The sequence below is a fragment of the Danio rerio genome, chromosome 15 (genome assembly GCF_049306965.1).
Source record: "Danio rerio strain Tuebingen ecotype United States chromosome 15, GRCz12tu, whole genome shotgun sequence".
Lineage (NCBI taxonomy): Eukaryota > Metazoa > Chordata > Actinopteri > Cypriniformes > Danionidae > Danio > Danio rerio.
The window spans coordinates 23,705,015-23,727,069 of NC_133190.1; the positions used below are offsets into that span (position 1 = coordinate 23,705,015).

Consider the following 22,055-nt stretch of genomic DNA (forward strand, 5'->3'; position numbering starts at 1 on the left):
AAGTCCCCGGAGGGTGCTTTATTTACAAAGTGAATGTGCTGTAAAAGGTGCTCTTCTTTAGGGTGAGGTGCTCTGGTGCTCCGGGAAGTAGGTGAAGGACGGTGAGTAGTCGGGTGCAGGATCGTCACTAGCTGGAGTCCGCTAAGGAGAGACAGAGAGACAAGCATTAGCACAGGGAGTCATAGAAGGAATGAAGCTCATCTTCTCCTGGCGTAGGTTGGGCTTATATGTCTCTCCGCTTGATGAGCTCCAGCTGTGTCCGATCCTGGCTTGATGAAGGTCCAGCTGGGTGAAATTTGCGACCAGGGCGACGTGGCATATAATTGCTCGTTACATTCCCCCCCCCTTAGCGTCGTCCTGGTCCTGGGTGTCCTGCGGAGAAAAGGTAGAGTATTGTGAGGGGGGGTAGAATGGTTTGACAGACCTGCCCATCCTGACCATAGCCTTGAGAGCCCGTCGGCGTTTCCGTGGGAGGCCCCGGCTCGATGTTGTACCGTGAAGTTATAATCCTGGAGCGACAGGAACCATCTGGTGACTCGAGCGTTGTTATTTTTCGCCGTTGACATCCATTGAAGTGGAGCGTGGTCGGTCACCAGGGTGAATCTTCTGCCAAGGAGATAATATCTGAGCTCCAGGATTGCCCACTTGATCGCCAGGGCCTCCTTCTCCACCGTGGCGTACCGGGTCTCTGCAGGGGTAAGCTTCCGACTCACGTACATGATGGGGTGTTCTTCATCGCCGTGGACCTGGGAGAGGACCGCGCCCAGGCCCGAGTCGGAAGCGTCTGTTTGTAGGATGAAGGGGCAGCCGAAGTCAGGTGCGTGCAGTACCGGAGAAGATGTTAGTGCCGTCTTCAGGGCTTGGAACGCGCCATCTGCTTCCCTGTTCCATTGTATCTTCTCTGGCTGCCCCTTTCTGGTCAGGTCTGTCAACGGGCTGGCTATGGATGAGAAATTGGGAATGAAACATCTATAGTAGCCCGCTAACCCCAGAAATGCACGTACCTGGGTCTTTGTGGTGGGTTGTGGAGTTTCTTGTAGTGCTCTGATCTTGTTCTGTTGTGGCTGTATGAGACCTCTACCGATGTGGAAACCGAGGTATTTTGCTTCTGCTAGACCCAGGTGGCATTTCTTGGGATTAGCTGTGAGCCCAGCCCTACGAAGATCAAGGAGCACCCTCCGCAACCGGGATAGATGTTCTTCCCATGACTCGGAGTGGACGATTAGGTCGTCAAGGTATGCTGCTGCATACGGCTGGTGGGGTCTCAGCAGGATGTCCATCATACGCTGGAATGTTGCTGGAGCCCCGTGGAGCCCGAAGGGAAGAACCCGGTATTGCCAGTGCCCACCGGGAGTGGAGAAGGCGGTTTTCTCCTTGGCGCTTTCACTTAGTGGTAGTTGCCAGTAGCCTTTGGTGAGGTCGATCGTGGATATGAATCGGGCTCCACCCAGCCGATCCAGCAGCTCGTCCACCCGAGGCATGGGGTACCCGTCGAATTTGGAAATTTCGTTCAGCTTCCTGAAGTCATTGCAGAAGCGGAGGGTGCCGTCGGGTTTGGGGACCATCACTATGGGGCTGGACCACGGGCTACGAGATGGTTCGATGATTCCCAATTTCCTCATCTTTTGGATCTCATCGTTGATAGCCAGCCGGCGAGCTTCTGGTACTCGATAAGGCCTCTGCCGGACGATGGTGCCAGGTGGGGTGATGATGTCGTGCTGGATGATGGTGGTTCGGCCCGGTTTCTCTGAGAACACATCCCTGAACTGACCGACCAAGGCTTGCAGCTCCGCCTTCTGATTCGGTGAGAGTTGCTCACCTATATGGACAACGGGAGAAGTTTCTTCTGAGAAGGCAACTAGATGACCTGGAGCTGCAACCCATTTCTTCATCAAATTGATGTGGTAAAGTTGTTCTTCTCTTCTTCGTCCCGGCTGACGGACTCGATAGTTTACCGGCCCTACCCTTTCTACCACTGTATATGGCCCCTTCCAAGAGGCCAAGAACTTCGAGGTGGTGGTAGGTATCAGGATCATTACTTTGTCCCCTGGTTGGAACTCTCTGGGTTGGGCGGGCCGGTTATATAATCGCTGTTGGGCGCGCTGGGCTTCGGTCAGATGTTGCTTGACAATGGGCATGACTTTCTCTATACGTCCTCTCATGTCCCGTACGTGCTCAATCACTGACCGTTGTGGGGCTGGCTCTTGCTCCCAAGCTTGACGAGCCACGTCCAATAGCCCTCGTGGTTGACGGCCGAACAGCAATTCAAAAGGTGTAAAACCTGTAGATCCTTGGGGAACTTCTCTGATCCCGAAAAGCACGTACGGGATCATGAGGTCCCAGTCGCGCCCATCCTCTGCCACCACCCTGCGGAGCATCTGCTTCAGCGTCTTGTTAAAGCGCTCCACCAAGCCATCAGTCTGCGGATGATAAACAGAGGTTTTTATTTGCTTTACCTTTAGGAGGCGGCAGAGGTCTGCCATCAACCGGGACATGAATGGGGTGCCCTGGTCGGTCAGTATCTCTGCTGGTATTCCTACTCGGCTGCACAATAAAAACAGCTCTTTAGCGATTGCCGATGACGTGGCTTTTCTCAGAGGTATCGCTTCTGGATATCTGGTGGCGTAGTCGAGGATGACAAGGATGTGTTCATGTCCCCGGGCCGACTTCGGCAAAGGCCCTATCAAGTCCATGCCAATGCGGTTGAAGGGCACCTCAATGATGGGTAATGGTATCAGAGGGCTGGGGGGTGGTCGTTGGGGAGACGTTCTTTGGCAGATGTCACATGCCTGACAATACCTCTTGACTTCTCCATCCAACCCGGGCCAGTGGAAACGATCTCTAATCCTTTTGATCGTGTTGGCTGCTCCTAGATGTCCTGCCATCGGGTGAGTATGTGCCAGTTCCAGAACCGTCTCCCTTTTGGTCCTCGGGACGACCAATAGCGTCTTTGTTTCCCCCCGCCTCTCTGCGACACAGTACAGCAGACCATTTTGTACAATAAAATGTGGGAGGGGGTGAGGGCTGGGAAACCGTTCGTTACCGTCTATGATCCGGACTTGTGGCCAGCAGTGCTTCAACGTTTCGTCTTCACGCTGTGCTCTCCCGAAATCGCCACCTGCGGTAATCTGTTGGAAAAGATCATAGTACAGGTTAGCCGATGATGACTCACCCCCTCTGTCGCTCTCGGTGGCCATCAGCGCTGGTTGGCGGTCCCGTTGAGCCCGTCCCTTGCTGTTCTTCTTTGTACGAGCCGATCGAGCCTGATGATGGGTGAGGAGATCATCGAACCCCGGCCAGTCTCTACCCAGAAGAAGGGGTACTGGAAGATCTGGAACCACTCCTACTTCGATGCGCCAGCTTCCCGACTTCGTCGCTATGGTGACTCTTTGGGCGGGTACGTGGCGGGTATCACCGTGTATGCATGTAATCGGGATTCGACCTTTCCCTTCTTGATGGTATTTTAATGTGTTTGGGTGGACCAGTGTTATTGCACTTCCTGTATCCAGTGTGGCCGTCTGTGTTTTCCCGTCTAAACATACTTTTCGGGTGGGAGCTTCGGGAGGGACGTTGCGATGTACCACGCACCCTGCCGTCCAGGCCGGGGCCGAGAGTGTTGTTGGCTCTGTGGGCATCGGCTCGTCGACTGGGCTGGGGACCGCCGGTCTGCTGCCTGGTCGTGTTGTGCCCTCCACCGGTCGCCATGGTGCATTTACCCTCCGGGGTGGCAGAGCCGCTCTCTCCCCAGTCTCCCGGGCCACGTGAGCTTCCGCCAGCTCTACCGCCTCCACCAAAGCGGCCAGCGAGTCGGGGTTCCTCATGCTGGTAAGTGTGCGGAGCCGTCTGGGTAGCGCCCTCATCATCTTTTCAATGACTACTTTCTCAGCGACCTGGACTGCGGTTGTATCTCCTCCCAGCAACCATAATCTTCCCAATCTGGATAAGTTGGCTGCTTGGATCCGAACCGGCTGTTTGTCATCATAGGACCACTGAGAAAATTGTTGTGCTGCGCTTATATTGGAGAGTCCCATTCTGGCGAGTATCTCCTTTTTTAATGCTTTATAGTCGTCATTTTTCGGTGTCTCTAATGCGAAATAAGCTCTTTGAGCTTCTCCAGTCAGGAATGGCGCTAGCATCCTCGCCCAACTTTCCTTCGGCCATCTCTCTCTTTCCGCAATTACCTCAAAGGTGTGCAGGTAAGCATCAATATCATCCAGGTCGCTGAGTTTTGTGATAAATCTATGGGCGCTCACCTCAGAGAACTGGCTGGAACCGGCCGCTTGGCGGAGCTGTTGTTCCATACGGTCTTGTCTGGCGGTGAGTTGTTCAGTTATCACTTGTTGTCTTCTTGAGATTTCCGCTAGATGGCGTACTACCTCTTCGATCGACATGACTCAGGAGGGGATGACAGCCGAGTAAGAGAGCGTGAGTGAGAGAGAGAGCGGATGCCTGTCTGTAAACAGAAGAAAAACAGAGAAAATTCAGTGGTTACTTCTTCTTACTGGTAAGTGCTGAATTTTTTTCCCTCTGAAAAAGCGCGCATTCTCCACCAGTTGTAGCGAGGCAGAGGGAAAACAGCGGCACAACAGGATGAGTTTACAGACAAGTCCCCGGAGGGTGCTTTATTTACAAAGTGAATGTGCTGTAAAAGGTGCTCTTCTTTAGGGTGAGGTGCTCTGGTGCTCCGGGAAGTAGGTGAAGGACGGTGAGTAGTCGGGTGCAGGATCGTCACTAGCTGGAGTCCGCTAAGGAGAGACAGAGAGACAAGCATTAGCACAGGGAGTCATAGAAGGAATGAAGCTCATCTTCTCCTGGCGTAGGTTGGGCTTATATGTCTCTCCGCTTGATGAGCTCCAGCTGTGTCCGATCCTGGCTTGATGAAGGTCCAGCTGGGTGAAATTTGCGACCAGGGCGACGTGGCATATAATTGCTCGTTACAATATATATATATATATATATATATATATATATATATATATTTWTATATATATATATATATATATATATATATATATATATATATATATATATATATATATATATATCAATCGGCGAATTTGATTTAAGAGCATTTGTGTGTGTTCATTCTCGTTCAGATTGTTAGTGTGCCCGCATCATTTCTGTTGCTGCTGAATGGGAATATTCATGCTACTGTCAGAGTGATGTCTAAACACCTTTTGACTGTATTATAAATCGAATTGAAGGCCCAGTCATGTTGGCAGATTCAGAGCTAACAACTGTATTGAGCTATTTGTATTGCAGTGATTTGTGCCCTTGTTTTTTTTTTTTTGCGCCAGAGCGCATTTTGTTAATTTTACTTTGCTGTGTCTAATGAGTGACTCAAATTAATTTTTTTGCCCATTTTGGACAGTTAAAAATTGTGTTTGGGACTTTTTATATGCTGTAAACCAGTTGCAAGATGAAACTGTATGTCTGTAACAAAATATAAAACATTCAAAGTATTTTAAATAGCCACTTAAGAGCTAAAATGTGCTGTCCACGTATGTGGCCACTAAGCCCTAGGAGGTTAAAGGTTCACAGTGAATCCAAACAGCGAATCTAATAATGAATCACTTAAGTCAAACACACCACTGATGTATCAGCTGTGAATCCTGATAAGAGTTTAATGTGCACAATCACCAAGTTTTTTCGTGCCTGTGAACCATCATACCTGGAAAAGAAAAATATTTGAATCATCAGAGTTAATATTGAATAAACTAAAGCCACAACCATAATCATGTCTTATAGTGTTAAGTTACGGTTCGTGCTTCACCGTGAAAGTTAACAATAGCTGCAATATTTATGTACTTAAAGCCTTTCTATGTATACAAATAAAGCAATCAAGACATGTTTATTTCAAACATTTGCAACATTGCCGACTCTGAATACTTTTAATCATCTTTTATATACTGTTCTAAAGAACTGATTTATGATTATGAATAATGATTTGTGGATATGTAAATTGTGATATTTCTATTATATTTGTAGTCTTTGTATGAAACTTTTATGTGGTGCCGTCATAACCAGATCTTACTGGAAAAAGAGATACAGGAGTAATATCTTAATGGGATCTCTTGACTGAATTAAGGAATAATTTCAATTTTTGAAACCACAACAACAACTAGTACCCGGAAATTAATTACATCCATAATGTATGCTGTTACTGCACATGTAAAAGCCATGTTAATGGACTGTGATAATGGATTCCTTATTGTGTTATATTGCATAAACGAATGCGTTTAACCTCCGGCACACCCAAACGAAAGCTATAAAGCTCACCAAAATCCCATTACCATTGATGTCGCTCATTTGATCTCTGCCCACAACATTTCTCAATCTCTGATACAGCTGATGTACTGTAGCTTTATATTCGCACAAATAGAACATACATTCAACCAACAATGAATAAAGGTAAGACTTTTCGACTTGTTTTCTTTAACAAATCTTTTACCCTTTCAACTTGTTAAAGTTTTAGATTAATAAAAATGTGTAAACACATATAGGTAACTCTAAATGTTTGTGTAAAGAATAGTATGTGACATCTATATTGTTGTTTAGCATGTGTGATGACCAAATGACAAAAATGTAAAGATGTTTACTGGGTTGTTTACTGTTGAACAACTGTTGAATGTGTATGAATAGAAATGAACTATTCAACATAAACTACTAGTATTTAAAGCTGATTTAATGTCCTGCACAGGGAGCCATGTGAATTATGAAATAATCATTGCCATCCTCCTGTTTTCAGGTAAGAAACAAATCACGCCTTTTCATTTCTTATACCTTAATTTAATCTTCAAGATAAAAGTTTTTTTTTTTAAGTATTAAAATGCTTATTTCACCAGCCCAAAAAAATAATATTAAAGCCTTATTTTGCAGTGTGGTTAGTTTAAATTGATTTCCATGTGGTTTGAGGGTTTGAATGTCACACTAAGGTATATTTTATCAAATAAAGAAAAAATTAATGGAGATTGATGCTTAATTGCAAAACTGTATATTTGTGTATTAAATTAACACATTGTTTTACCCTTAAATGATGATGATTATTATTATTGTTCAATTTTAAAACCAGCAGAAACACTTATTATATTAAAATAAACAAGCCTTCTTAATTTCTGGATTATTTTTGATAAATTGTAAACACTAGGCATGGCAAGTTTACTTATAACACATTTCATTCCCTTTTTCTTCCGGTTTCGCAGTGTATCCTTATTTCCGCCTACACAGAACTCCTCCTAGAAAACTCACCCAGTCAGCTGTATACATATTATTATCTGATAAGTTTAGACCATGACTCGTGGCTATTATCTGTATAATAGATACATTTAGACTGTGACTCGTGGCTGTTTTCTGCATTCAAGGTGAGAGACCTAAGAAAATTTACAAAATAGCCAGGTTTCCTTTTAAATTACTTTAAATCAAGTGAAAAAAGACATAAATAAAACATTTATGTCTATTTAATATTCAAATTGGGCAGCACTGTGGCGCAGTGGGTATCACATTTGCCTCACAGCAAGAAAGTTGCTGGGTCAGTTAGCATTTCTGTGTGGAGTTAACATGTTCTCCTCGTATTGGCATGCATGGGTTTCCTCCGGGTGCTCTGGTTTCCCCAAAGGGAACTAAAGGTACTAAGCCGAAAAGAAAATTAATGAATGAATAATACTCAAATTAAATGAAATAGAATACCAATGTTGTTTGTGACTTTTATTAATCAAATTAAACTATAAAAATGTATAGATGCAACAATAACATGAAGAAGACTGCATTTTAATTCAGTATTATTAGGTTCTAGAATTATTTGTGACGTTATTAAATAAACGGTAATACTAATATCAAATTAAATCCACCCAGTAGGTGATGGCAGGACACTGTCTTAATTCATTCAAATGGAGAAACTAAACAAAACATTAATAGATTAGTCAATAAAAAAGTAATGAAACTGATTTCATTTATAGACGACATACTTATCAGGCAAATGTGAAGATTTAATAAAGAATTTTACACATGCTTGAACATTTACATAAAACAGATAAAATACATTTATATTCAAAGCAGCATCAAAGTAAAAATGAATCAATTTTCGAATACACAAAATAAAAATTAAATAAACTTAATTGATCTGTGAAAAGGTTGCTAACATATACTTCCCTTGGTAGCTTATTCCTATTCTTAATAATTTAAACTATCATTTTCAAACTCAGAAAGCAGTTCAGTAGTGAAGCATTTGGACACATGCCCAATACTTTAATAGTCTTAAATCACAACGTGCAATGTCAATATTTTCAGTTGTACATTTTCCAGAGAAGTATTTAATTTACCAAAGGTAAACGGGAACTAAAAGTACACTGCAATGCCCATAGGGAAAAGTGAAGTGACGTTATTGTGAAAAGGACCAACACAATGTGCTTTACATAAACAAGAATAATAGAAATACAACAAGTATAAGACATTAAAAATAACAACGTGAATAATAATAATAAAAGTAAACAAAAAATAAAATAACAAAAATGTGTTAAAATAAGCATCATTATAATCGCTAGCTGGAGAGCAATAGTGTTTATTTGACCACACATTCAAATCGTATGCACTTTAAGAGGGGAAAGACAATACTTTTTTTTGTCTTCCACAGATGTCTGTTCGAAAACGAAACAAGATTATGGAATATTCACAGCATGTGTCAACACAAACCAAAGCCTAACGCTTAGATGTTTTTACCCACGTTGTGAAAGTGATAAAACGCCCTTTCACTGTAACCTGTATGATGCTGAGGGAGACAGAAGAACTCTAGTTAGCAGCTCAGCACAGTCTGAAGAGTGTCGACACACTATCAATGATGACCACATTACCATTTACCATAACAAGACCAAGATTTACATATGTATTCTGTCACGGAGATCAGCTCTGGAAGAAAGGACAATCACTGTGAACCATGCCAATAAAAAAGGTTGGTGATTGTTTTAATTAAAATATTTTTTTTTATAAATAATAAAACATGAATGAAAATTTCACCCAAAAATTAGATTTATAACCAGGCCATTCAAGATGTATCCTTTCTGAAAAGAACCTGGAATGTTCTTCTAAATCCATAATATCTCAACCCTGCAAGAGAAGAAAATCTTAGAGAAAGTCAAATGGTTTCCACTGCAAATACAAATTTTATCCATTAAAATCAGGACATGAGAAGTTCAGATGCAAAAACCTCTAAATGCCGTCTGAAATGTTCTTCTTAAATGGGCATTTATATCAGGCTCCTGTGTGTAATTTCTGTAATTTCACTTTTATAGCAAAATAATAAGTCCTTTTCATAATATTCTATGTTAAATAACTCAACGTAAACAAAGAAGGCTGAGAATACTGCCCATTTTTTCAGACGGCACTTAGAGGTTTTTGCATCTGGACTCTTCACATATTTTCCATTAGGATTTAATAGTTTTGACATGCCACTAATAGAAGGGAACGATTACTGAGATGGGAGGGCTCTTTTGTTTTTCTTCAGCTGAAGAGAAATTAAGCTTTTGAAGGAAAACATTTGAGGATGGAAGTGAACAGGCTTGATGCACGTTTTTCGATTCTCTTTTCTTGATGTCATTTTTCGATTCACATTAAAATGTAACTAAAAATAAATGCATTATTAGGCAGCTTCAAAGTAATTACGATGACCCTAGGCACCTACCCAACGCGCATAAATCCCTTGATAGGTTGTGGACTAAATCTTCTTACAAACTTGCATCACAAAGTGAGACCATTGTGAGCATTTTTATGTAAAAAGTATAATAAAAAAAAATCTGAAAATGTATATATATTAATCGTTTCACTTGCCCTGATTTGTCAGCTTGGCCTGTGTGTTACTTTGAGCCTGTGCACTTGCATTAGATTAAAAAAACATATTGGAGTGCTTTACTTTAAAACCATTATTTTTTGTTAGCTGAAGGAATAATCTTATATGAAAGAAAAAATGTTTGGGTGAAATTTTCCTTTAGTCCATTCTAATTATTTTTTTTAATTATTGATTATTGTTTAGTTAAAAATGTAATAAATAAAAGATGTGTTCTTTTCTCTTGCATTCACATTTAAGTTATACAATATTTGCAACTAAAAATGTGGTATTTTAAATGTTGCCTGGCCAATATCCTTCAACTTTTAACAGATTAATCCTTTTTTTGTGCTTCCAGAGCGACCACATAAATGCAAATCGGGAGGAGAATACACACGTGTCTCAGGATTGCTTTACACAATAGCATTTCTTTTCTTTCAAGAAACTTATTTATAAATGCATAGCTCTTTAAAAGCAAACTCAGACATCAAATTTTGATAAAATATTATTAAAGCTATAAAGCAGGGACATATAAGATGTGACAAATTCATTATCATTTACTAGCATTTATATGTTTCTTCATATAAGGGCATTTGTGCCTTGCCTTAAACCAAATTCCATAATCCTAGTTAACACGTTTCTAAGTGTGCAGTGCATGCATCATGATGAAATCATTTTGTGTCTGTGTGTTGTTTATTATCTGAATGTCATGCAATTTTTTGCTGCTTTGTGCGGTATTCACACGTCTCAAAATTAGCATTTGTCATTTTCATCTTTGTTATTTTGATAGCCAAGGGTGTATTTGTATTCATCGTTAAGTTTGCAGTGGTGGAAAAAATGATGTTGTTTAAATACAGTATATATTTCAGAAATTAAGCACTGGAATGACTGATTGTTTCACACTCTGTTTAGTTCAAGGCTGTGATCATTTATTCAACAATTCTTACAGTCAGTTCAATATTTGCTGTTATTACAAAAGAAACTAGTGGATAAGAGACTTAAAAATCCACTGATTTGGGTGTCACCTAGTGGATGTTTTTGGTATAGCGCCTGAATATAATCTCATGAACCTCATTTTTACATTTGGAAAGTAAGACATGGTTTTTGGGATTTTCATATAACATTATAATATAATAATATATATTATTTTTATTGTTATTTTTTAGAATACAAGTTCTTACAGTAAAGGGTCTTTATCTTTTTACCCTACGTTAAGTGAGACGAAACTTTTATTAAGTAACGTTAGCCATTTGTTTAAGTAAACATTCAAGTAACGTTAAGGACAGTTTTTATAATGTTCAAAACGGGAGTGTATTTTAACAAAGACTATATCAGCTATTAAATAAGAATTATTATTACTTTGTATCACATAATTAGCAACTAACGTATTGTTGCTAAATCTTGTTTAACAGTTATAAGTACAAATGTTAAGTATGCCTACCTGAGGAACAATATCGAAGGAGAAACAATAAGACCATTATAACTGTAATGGATGGCTAACAAGCAGGAAGCAGCAGCTATATATTTACTGGCTGCGCCCTATCTCCCGACGCTGGTTAGCTCAGTGGTTACTTCCGAAAATCTTACTGTTGATTTCTCTCCCGTCATGGGATCGAACCACGGGCACCGTCCAGCGTTTTCTTCGGGCGAACTTTCCACAACACGAAACGACTCTCTAATAAACATTTTGTTAAACATAACTTAATTTAATAACAAGGTAACGTTAATCCGAAACAATTTACCGTTAACATAAACATTGGGTTTTCTGTGGTTCGACAAGTGAAGGGCTGGTTTGTTATATCCACTTGCTATAAAATCGACTCGATTTACTTTTTTAAACAACCTAACCAGATTAAGTTCGTAATAATAGTATAAAATATCTTGTTACAGTAATGTCAATCGAGGTACACATATTTGAGTTGATGCTGTGCGCATGCGCAGTTAAGTACGTTTCCTCTGGCTGCGGCTACTGTTGTAAACAAGACGCCTCGAGATCAGTAAACGGTGAGATGTGAATTAAATCTCATGTTTCTTTTGCTCTTTTCAACTCTGTTTTTATGATGGCTATATATAGCTCCAAAATTTTTATTTGCGTATGCGACTTAAGTAAAACAGTCTCGGTTATTTGTCTAAGCTTGCCACAAAGCGCTAGCTAGCTAGCTACCCATTCAACTGAAATCATTTTGAAATGTATAGCTTATGCATGTATGTTTATTTAGTTAGCCATCGTGTGCCTATAATAAGGTAATTATTAATGTATTTAATATCTGCAACGTAATGCACAACCAGTGTAAGTAACTTAGTGCATACACATTGTTAGGAGTGACTCCTGTTGGACACTTCTGTTAATAACGTTACAACAGTAAATGTTCATTTTTACAAATATGTTGTTATTAAAATTACTCCTCTCTTTCCAGTTCAGATTTTATAAGACAACAAGAAGTGGTAACACAAATTTTACTTGTTACATACTGACAGTGGAGATGAAAGGGTTTGTATGATATACTATTATCTTCATAAATGATAGGAGTATTTGTTACACTATAGCCATTGTAATGCAACTATTCTATCATAATAATCTAAACTTCTGTATTTTCAGACAACCGAAAAGTTCTGAACCTGATGTCAGTGTTCCAGTCATTGAAGAAGGTATTATCAGGTTACTTGTAAAGCAGCATTATGAGTTTTTTAAAATATATTTGGAGAATTGATGTGTCTTATTGTCGCAGGGGCAGTTGCTACTGCAGAAGACCCATCAGCAATCACAACTATTCAATCTGCTTCTACGTTTTCCACGGACCAGCCGATTAAATACCTTTTCAAGACGGAGGGAGCTGGGGGGCAGGTAGGGGAGCTGTACCCTCCCTCAGGGCAGGTAGGAGATGGGGAGGAACGGTTTGTGCGAACTGCCCAGTTTACACCTGGTAGTGACATTCGTCTCAGTGGTCCCTTCACAAGTGGTCAGCTGAGACAGATACATTTTTGCTTCTAAATATACCAGTACAATGCTTTTGAAAAACAGGTTTACAGTTTTTTTTTTTTTTTTTACAGTTCTGTCCTTTTTAGATGTTAGGTTCAGATCAATCTAATTGGTCACATGGAACAGTGTTCATCAGATTGAATGTTAACAGCATTTACACCAGACCATAAGTCCTTTTAAAATGATAGTTCACCCAAAAATGTAAATTTACTCACTGTTTACTCAACCTCAAATGATTCTAAACCTTTATTAGTTTTTTTGTCTTCTGTTGAACACAAAATTACATTTCTGAAGAAAACCTTTATCCACCGACTTCCATAGTATTTGTTTTTCCTACGATGGAAGTCAATGGTTACAGGTTTCCAGCTTTATACAAAATATCTTCTTTTGTGGTCAACAGAAGAAAGTCAAACAGGTTTGAACAGAGTAAAGGGTGCATAAATCATGACAGAATTCTTTTAAATTTAAGACAACTTTAATACAAATTTTAGTAAAAGTATGTCCAGTTCATTGAAATCATGAAGCATGAGCCAAATAAGTTTTACTTTTTCTCAAATTTATTTACATTTCTTTTTTTATTTAAACATGGAATGTTAAAATTTGTAACTATTCTTCAAAAATAAAATTTGTATTTTTATTGCTTTTAAAAGGACATTCTGCTGTGCAATATTATTGTATTTTCTTAGCAATTTGTTTCAAGTTAAAGACTTAATCTTTCGCAAAGATGTTTGTTTTTCTAACAGGAATATAACAGGTAGAAGTATAACAGGAATTGGATAATTTTTCTAGATTATGTTTATTATTTATATCCATAGTTGTTTATATTCATAAATGTGCAGAAATGTAATGACAGTGTGCGGTAATGTAGCTGTTGTTTATAAAAAATTGAAAAATTTGTGGACAGCCCAATTTGTGAATTCTAGTAATAAAATATTCTCTTTATTATTTCCCAGTTGTATATTATAACATATTAGAAGCCATTAAAATCCAATTTCTGACTAGGAAACTAGTATTTGTGTTAATTTTTATAACACATGAAGGGAGCTTTAACTCTGCAGTAATATTGAAAAGCATTTATCAGTGACCTCTCTTAATTACATAGGGTAGCATTACAGACTAGCTTAGTTTTCGAAGATTGTATTGCATAACTTAATTTACTCTCTTCATTTTCTTCAGGTTACATACCGAGTAATCCAGGTTGCAGATGGACAGCTAGAGGCTCAACCTGATGGTACAACAGCTGTTAGTGTAGTGACTGGGTTTCCTGCCACAACACAGCCGGTTACGCAGGTGGAGATCTGTTTATTACTAACCGGTCATATATAAATCTAAACAAACATGAGTGCATCTAGTTTCATCATGACTTGTATGTTTTTCAGGCTGTTTTCTCTCAGTCAGAAGGCTTGGAGGGAGATGGCACAGAAACCCATTACACATATTATCCTGCTACTATCTCAGATGCTACTGCAGGCACAATGGTGACAGGTGTTCAGGCCTCAGATGCTCTGCTCAGTCAGAGTGCTTCTGCAGGTACATCAACAAACTCTTTTTATACAGATGTAAACAATATGAAAAAGTTGTGAGATTTAATGCTTAATACAACCTACATTCAATACAATCTAAAACTTAATATGTAGTCTTATGGCCTGATAACAAGGAGGGAGAGACAAACAAATATATATAATAATAATTATAAATAGGAATGGTCCGATCAGGATTTTTGCAGCTGATACAGAATACCGATTCCTTGTCATGGTGATCGTTTGATACTGAGCTCTGATTCTGATTCTTCAAGCTTTATAATGAATTAACCACGTTTTCCCTCTAAGTATGAACTTTAAGTAGCGATCTCTCCTTGCCTAAGAGAATAAATTAGAGATGCATATAATTCCTTAAACGGGTCTCTTATAACCATTTAGTGTGGACATGTCATGGCCAATAGCAGCTTTACAGAACAGATAGCACAGGCAAAAAAATTGTAAGAAATTGACTAACAATGCAATTTGGAAACAACATGTCTGAATCAAGAAGCACATATTTGATGCATAAAAGGTTAAAACAAACCTGCAAACCTATAAATCTATTACTTATTTAAGGGAAATAAGGAAATAGGCCTGTAAACTACTGTTTATTGCAATAAGCAAGGTAAACTTGCCATATTGACCAAAACACAGAACTTTCAGTTCTTATATGTAAAAAGGCCTAAATACATGCAAGGTCATTTAAATATTTTGCTCATTTCCAACTAACACAAACACTTGCGATTTCACATTGCATGACTTTACAACAGGAAGAATTGCCGACAACTTCATCCAAACTACCTCTCTCAGCCAAAAACACTTAGTATATCTTTTGTTATTAACTACATAACGAGAAAGAATCCTTTAATGGGTAGAAAATGTATGCATTTGCTCACCTGTGTTTGAAAGGAATTAGCAATTTCTCCTCAACTTTCTTTTTTAACTTTCCGTATGAAACGTCAAACAAACCGAAAATAAGCGCTTTTAGCTTCTCCCCCAACCTCCCACTGGCCTGCAGGTAAACCCACACAAGTGAATGCTGCTCTCTCATTGGCTATAGACGATCGCCGATGTTATTTTCAGTCAAAACTCATTTCACATGACATGATTTGAATCGCCAACAGCTCCAGATATTTAGCACGCTAAATATCTCATGGGTGTTCTCTCATCACGTCTTTGATAGTTCATACTGTGTGATTGTCACTCACAAGCATGAGCACTGATTTGATTGTGATTTCAGGCATTTGTCGGCGATTTCTCAAAACCTGTCGGCGAGTCAAAATCAGGAATAAAATCATGCAGTCTGAACTCGGCATTATTCTACCCTCATTTATTCATAGCCTTATCAAAACCTGAATGTGTAAATGTCACAAAAAGCAACTTTTTGAAAAAAAGAGAATCACAGTTTTGTTTAAAAATTACATCTGTAAACGATTTAGAATGATTATCAAGTCATAAATTGTATACCTTGACCAATATACTTTTTTGTCGATTTGATGCAAAATTTGATAAGCAGTACACAATGTGTAATGAACAAGTTACTGTATCTTAAACAGATATAACCAATGCTTCTGTTTCTCATTTTGCTTCATCAATAGATTCTGTATTTTTAGAAGCACCTCTACTGTATAACAGTAAAAAATCCACCAATGCCAAGGAAGCCCTGTGTTATAAATTACAGACAAATCTGCTGATTGTGGGAAAGTAGCTGACTTGAGGATTAGGCTGTATGTATTACTTTACATTATTAGTATTAATACTGGATGCTTTTTTTCTTAGTCATTTACACATAATACACAAATGTTGACATGTCAGTTTTCTTAATCAAAATTAAACAACAGTGCACCAAATATTCCCCACTGTTAGCAATTACATAAACACTGGATTGGAATGTCATAACAGTAGTGTGGGTGGTTAAGCAGATCTCAGGTGGTAATTTTCAGCTGTGATTAAATGGATAAAACCAAAATTAGAACTAGAGTGTGACAATTGCCTTCCATTTTTGCTTGGACTGTTGACATTAATATAAGAACGGAACATTTCACGCAAATGGGGGATCTGCACACAGAATTTTAACATCTCCCAGCCAGCCTCTGGCCTCCAGTGGACTGTCTTTCCATTATAAAATTGACACGTTTAAGGTGTGATTTCTTTAAAAATCAGTGATCTTCACTGCCTGATAGATAAACAATATAAAGTGGGTCTCAGACCGGACAAGAAGCACTGCATTAAATTCCATTTTTCCACACCATGTATTTAAAATATTAGTTTATTTTACCCCAGTATTTTCAATGGACTTTCTGTGCTCGCCTGCTAAACTTAACGTTGCTAGTGATTACACAGTCTTTCATCTCGTTTTACGCTTAAATAATTAAATGAATGCTTAAGTCTATTTAACTGAATGTATTGTAATTACATTACAACATCGATTCTGTAAAAGGAACCTTGTAAAATTGAATAGCCACATTAAGCTTTCACCGGAAGTTTATCATTGGTTGAAAAACACTAGCTGTGCATATACTCCATTAATTGCAAAGTGGTAGCCAGATTTTAGTGCATCCATATTTAAAATAAAGTTGTTGCATTTTTGTGCATAAATCAGACTGATTGAGGATTTTTGAAATATATTTATTTATTTATTTGTTTTTTTTGTTCCTGCTTTAGGTCAGTTGTATGTTATGATGTCCCCACAGGAGGTCCTTACCGGAGCCAACCAGAGGTCTATTGCACCTCGTACACAAGCTTACAATGCGTAATGTTGCCTTTATCAGCCTCTTAAAACACTCCTCATTTATTGCTTTTTTTTCCTTTTCATTTAATGCTATTTTGCTATCTTTATTTGCATCCCATACAATTCTAAAAACAAAAAATACATAATGTACTTAACTGAGCTACATGCGCCAATACACTGATGTCTGTTCAATTAAACAAAAACAGTTGTTATAACTGATATTTTAATATGTGCAGCAAATCGGAGGGTCCGAGAACTTCAAGAGATGAGAAAAGACGAGCTCAGCACAATGAAGGTAAGGGTGTCCAGTTTTCAGATTTAAAAAAAAAAAAAGTGTTAGACGGTTGCTTATGTGAGTTGTTTCTGAGTGTTTTCTTTTATATATTACAGTTGAGCGAAGAAGAAGAGACAAAATCAATAACTGGATTGTTCAGCTCTCAAAAACAATTCCAGACTGCACCATCGACTCCACTAAAACTGGACAGGCATGTGTTCACTGATAATGATAAAATAATTATTAATGTAGTTGTTTCAGTAGAAAGTTCCGGATCATATTTGATTTTGCTGCTGTTTTTATTAAAGAGTAAAGGTGGGATCCTATCAAAGGCCTGTGATTACATTCAAGAGCTTCGACAAAGTAACAGCCGGTTAGGAGATGAGCTGAACAGCATTGAGAGGTTGAGGATGGATAACCAGCTGTTACGACAAGAGGTATTTTATTGGATTCAGTGACAAACTAAATTAATTTAAACTTTTTTATAATGCTGCACAAAATATCCTTTTAGCATCGATATAGCAATGTGTGCAATAGTCACATCGCAGCATCTGCAGTGTTAAATTTATATATTAGTGTTGCATTTGATCAAGAGCCATAATGAGATTTGTGGATTTTAACCATAATAGAGTCAGAGTTTATTATCTGCATATGTTTATAAGGCCTGTGACTGCATTCAGGCACAAGAAATTGTAACTTTAATAAAGGTTTATTTTATTACCGATTTATACAATGAAGACTATACTGCAGGGGTCACCTATATCGTTCCTGGAGGGCTGTTGTTCTGCAGATTTTAGCTCCAACCCTAATCAAACACATCTGAATGAGCTAATCAAGGTCCTACTAGGTATACTTGAAACACCCAGGCAGGTGTGTTGAGGCAAGTTGGAGCTAAACCCTGCAGGGACACCGGCCCCCCAGGAATGAGATTAGTGAGCTCTGCTATACAGTGTTATTTTGCATATGATTATTACCTGAATATACTCTTTGACTCCCCTAAAGAGACATAAGCACTGTAGCTGTAATTTTTTCTTTGCTATCTATCTATCTATCTATCTATCTATCTGTCTGTCTGTCTGTCTGTCTGTCTGTCTGTCTGTCTGTCTGTCTGTCTGTCTGTCTGTCTGTCTGTCTGTCTGTCTGTCTGTCTGTCTGTCTGTCTAACTAACTATCTATCTATCTATCTATCTATCTATCTATCTATCTATCTATCTATCTATCTATCTATCTATCTATCTATCTATCTATCTATCTATCTATCTATCTATCTATCTATCTATCTATCTATCTATCTATCTATCTATATATATATATATATATATATATATATATATATATATATACACACACACACACACACACACACACACACACACACAATTGAAGTCAGAATTATTATCCCCCTTTTGATTTTTTTTGATTTTTTAAATATTTCCCAATATATTAAATTCCCAATATATACAATATAATATTTGATTTTTTTTAAAACTATTTTTGGGACAAAATTATTAGCCCCTTTAAGCTAATTTTTTTTTCGATAGTCTACAGAACAAACCATGATCATACAATAACTTGCCTATTCACCCTAACCTGCCTAGTTTACCTTATTAACCTAGTTAAGCCTTTAAATGTCACATTAAGCTGTATAGAAGTGTCTTGAAAAATATCAAGTAAAATGTTATTTACTGTCATCATGGCAAAAATAAAATAAATCAGTTATTAGAAATAGGTTTTTTAAACTATTATGATTAGAAATGTCCTGAAACAATCTTTCCTCCATTAAACAGAAATTGGGGAAAAAAATAAACAGGGGCGCTAATAATTCAGGGGGACTAATAATTCTGACTTCAACTGTATATATACATTTTTTGTGAAGAATTTATTTTTTGGCCTTTTTGCCTTAATTGAGAGGATAAGACAGTATTTTAGACAAGAAACAAAGTGGGAGAGGAAGGTGTGTGTGTGTGTGTGTGGGTGTGTGTGTGGGTGTGGGTGGTGGGAGTTGGTAGGAAAGGGAAATATCCTCAAGCCGGGATTCGAACTCGGGACACCCTGAAGTGCTACTGCGCCATATGTCAGCACTAACCACTAGGCTATTGCACCGACTTTTGTTATATTTTTTAACATGATTCACATCCAAAATAATCACAAATCAGTCTAAATCAATTCATTCTTTCCTAATAGATCTATTCAAACCATCTGGTGAAATTGTATTTATATCACACTATATATTGCAGAACACACACAATTTTTCCAATGTCGAATTTTTCCAACATCATGCCGCTCTACTTTTATTTAAATTAGAGGTAAATGTTTTACAGGTTAATTTATTCTCGAGGTTTGTAAAAATGTCCAAGATCTAAATAAATAAATAAATAAATAAAAATGTAATTTGTAGTCATAATAAAGTAAATTTCTATATAGGTTTTTAACAATGTGTATATCTTGTCTTTTTTGTCTTTATTGCTAAGGCTTGTTTTCATTGATAGTTTTGTTTATTGTTCTTTTTTTTAAGGTTGAAGACTGGAAATCTAAGAATCAGATATTGAGGAACCAGCTCCGGCAGCATGGCATAGTTGCAGCAGCAAGTGCAGATCCTCAGTAAAGAATTTGTCATTTGTTTTTATTTATCTTGAACAAGAGGACGCGTGTAATGCAGTATTCAGTATATTGGTGATGATTCTTCATCAGGATCTTGCCTTATGTACATATTTCTTTTTCTTTCTTTGTGCACCTCTTCATACTTTCATGTAATAAAGCATTCTTTTTGTATGTGTCATGACAGGTCAGATGAATTTGTTGATTTTGTACTTTTACATCTATTGTTTGTGGAATAATATGTTAACTTTTTGAATGCATTTTCAAATATTTTGTACATTGAAAAGCGATTTTCAGTTTTGTCTGAATGGTAAGCATGTCAAATAACTGCCTAATATTTAACAGTTCGCAACATGGTATGATATTATAGTAGATTTCATTATGCAGATTGATGAAATAAATAGACGACTTCAATTTCAATGCTTTTTTTATTTTTGATCATTTGAGTTTTCAGAATTTACAAGTATGTGTTGTCTTAAGGTTTTTTTTTTCAAATGCCAAGTATTGTTTTTAAGAAATGGGTTAAAATTTCTCCATATTATGCACATGTTTGTTTTATTTTTAGTTAAATTTTTAGTTTTTAGTTTTTAACCTATTTACCTTAAATGGTTTTGTCAATAATTTTTGTCCTATAAGCATCAACTTTATGGCAAGTCCTTTATTCCTTAACTTATGAGTATCTGTTTTCAATGTTATTTCTTTTGAAGCTAACTTTTTAATGACGAACAGTAGCTTTGTTTTACTAATCTCTGTTAATTGCATACATTTGGCAGATGTTTTATTAGGCTATTTCAGTAATGTCTTTAATACTCAATTTGTACTCATTCCTTTGTTGCTAGTTACTGTGTCATTAGTGGCCTGTGACTTTTTCAGCTGTTTCTGATAACAAATGATGATACAACTGAAATCTATGAAAGTCTATGGAATAAGTAAGGTATAACTTCTGAATGTAGATTGCATGATTTTTTTTTTTTGGGGGCAAGTCGGGGTGAACTTTGATGCTAATCGAATGCAGTTGCCTTTTTTCATGCACAAAGGGCAACTGTTGAAAGTTAACATTTTTTAAACAATCAAATTTCCAATAGTTTTTGTAATCTACTTTATTATATTCTATATATTTTCACCTAATTCTTTTTACCTAATTTTATTGTAAATAACACTTGGAACATATATGGCATATGGAAACATTCTGGTTGCTGTCAGTGTTGCCAGATTGGGTGGTTTTGAAATGGATTATGCAGGTAAAAATCTGCATTGGTGGGCTGACAAAATTTGGGCGGTTTTGAAATGTAAATTTTATATTTTAAAATTATATTCATATAATTTTACACACATTTTATTTAAGTTATTTAACAAAACATAACTGTGTCATCCCAATCCATTTAGTTAGTAGTGACCAGTGCATAGCACAAACCGTGTGGGCCACCCGAAAGAGGAGGTGAAAGAAAGTTGTATCAAAATCTGACTCCCCTACAAATGCACGCGCATCACACAGCGCATGTGGTTAAACTCGCATCTATAATTTTTTTTCCGCAATTGACAACAAGAACAAACACAGAGGTGCTGGCCCAATTTATACCCCATTTTGAAAGTAAAACATACTCTAGTGTAATCTCAGCAACATTAACTGCAGTGTGGGTGAGAGGTGTTTCTATATGATCCAGTTATGTTGTGGTTCTGTGTTCGTTGCTTTATGGTTAAAAATTATGACAGTTAAAATAACTAGGTTAATTTTGATTTAAATAAATGGAAATTAAATAAACTAATATTTTGGCCGTTTGTGTGTGTTTGGGCAGGTTTTGGACAGATTTCGGTCTGAAAATAGTCAGCTATATCTGGCCTATACCATTATAATAGTACCTTCGTTAAAAAATGTCATTTTATTTTCCAAAAAAGGGGTTTTTAACATTTACATAATTTTACATTAGTTTTGGAATACCCTTTTTCTGACGGCAATAATAGCTAACGAAATATTAACTTTTGCTAGTAATATTCATGACCAAGTATTGGTATCTATTGTAAAGTTATAATATACTAGTCACTATTTACAAGTAATTAAACAGTTAATAGCATAACAAGTTAAAAGTCAGTTCGTTCAGTTTATTAAATGTTAAAACGGCTTGCCATAATGCACATAA

At 37.5% G+C, this 22,055-nt stretch overlaps 2 protein-coding genes and 2 long non-coding RNA genes across 42 annotated transcripts in view; 3 read left to right on the forward strand and 1 right to left on the reverse strand.

The window, feature by feature from the left end:
• LOC101886227 (ovostatin) overlaps positions 1 to 22,055 on the forward strand; it is a 370,069-nt gene that overhangs the window by 38,182 nt on the left and 309,832 nt on the right. The window lies entirely within an intron of this gene.
• LOC101886465 (uncharacterized) lies at positions 6,338 to 10,690 on the forward strand. The gene is made up of 4 exons (NR_170086.1): positions 6,338 to 6,411; positions 6,701 to 6,748; positions 8,630 to 8,944; positions 10,173 to 10,690. It is a non-coding gene; the product is annotated as an uncharacterized lncRNA (long non-coding RNA).
• On the reverse strand, positions 7,698 to 11,761 carry LOC141377832 (uncharacterized). Its single transcript, XR_012390827.1, has 3 exons — positions 11,256 to 11,761; positions 9,010 to 9,099; positions 7,698 to 8,901 (listed from the first exon to the last, which is right to left on the reverse strand). It is a non-coding gene; the product is annotated as an uncharacterized lncRNA (long non-coding RNA).
• On the forward strand, positions 11,731 to 20,337 carry usf1 (upstream transcription factor 1). Of its 39 annotated transcripts, none has more exons than XR_012390405.1 (12): positions 11,752 to 11,818; positions 12,232 to 12,305; positions 12,414 to 12,463; positions 12,544 to 12,689; positions 13,971 to 14,084; positions 14,174 to 14,324; positions 15,913 to 16,041; positions 16,979 to 17,066; positions 17,282 to 17,340; positions 17,436 to 17,530; positions 17,628 to 17,756; positions 19,835 to 20,337. XR_012390405.1 is itself a non-coding variant. In NM_200296.1 (11 exon segments), coding segments are annotated over 10 exon segments (930 nt in total). In that variant the 5' UTR covers positions 11,731 to 11,818; positions 12,237 to 12,297; the 3' UTR covers positions 19,925 to 20,337.

Coding starts and splice junctions, on each gene's coding strand:
- usf1 (XM_005157507.5), top strand. Junction 12,464..12,543: donor TGTTCCAGTCATTGAAGAAG/GTATTATCAGGT, acceptor TTATTGTCGCAG/GGGCAGTTGCTACTGCAGAA. Junction 17,531..17,627: donor ACTCCACTAAAACTGGACAG/GCATGTGTTCAC, acceptor TTTTTATTAAAG/AGTAAAGGTGGGATCCTATC.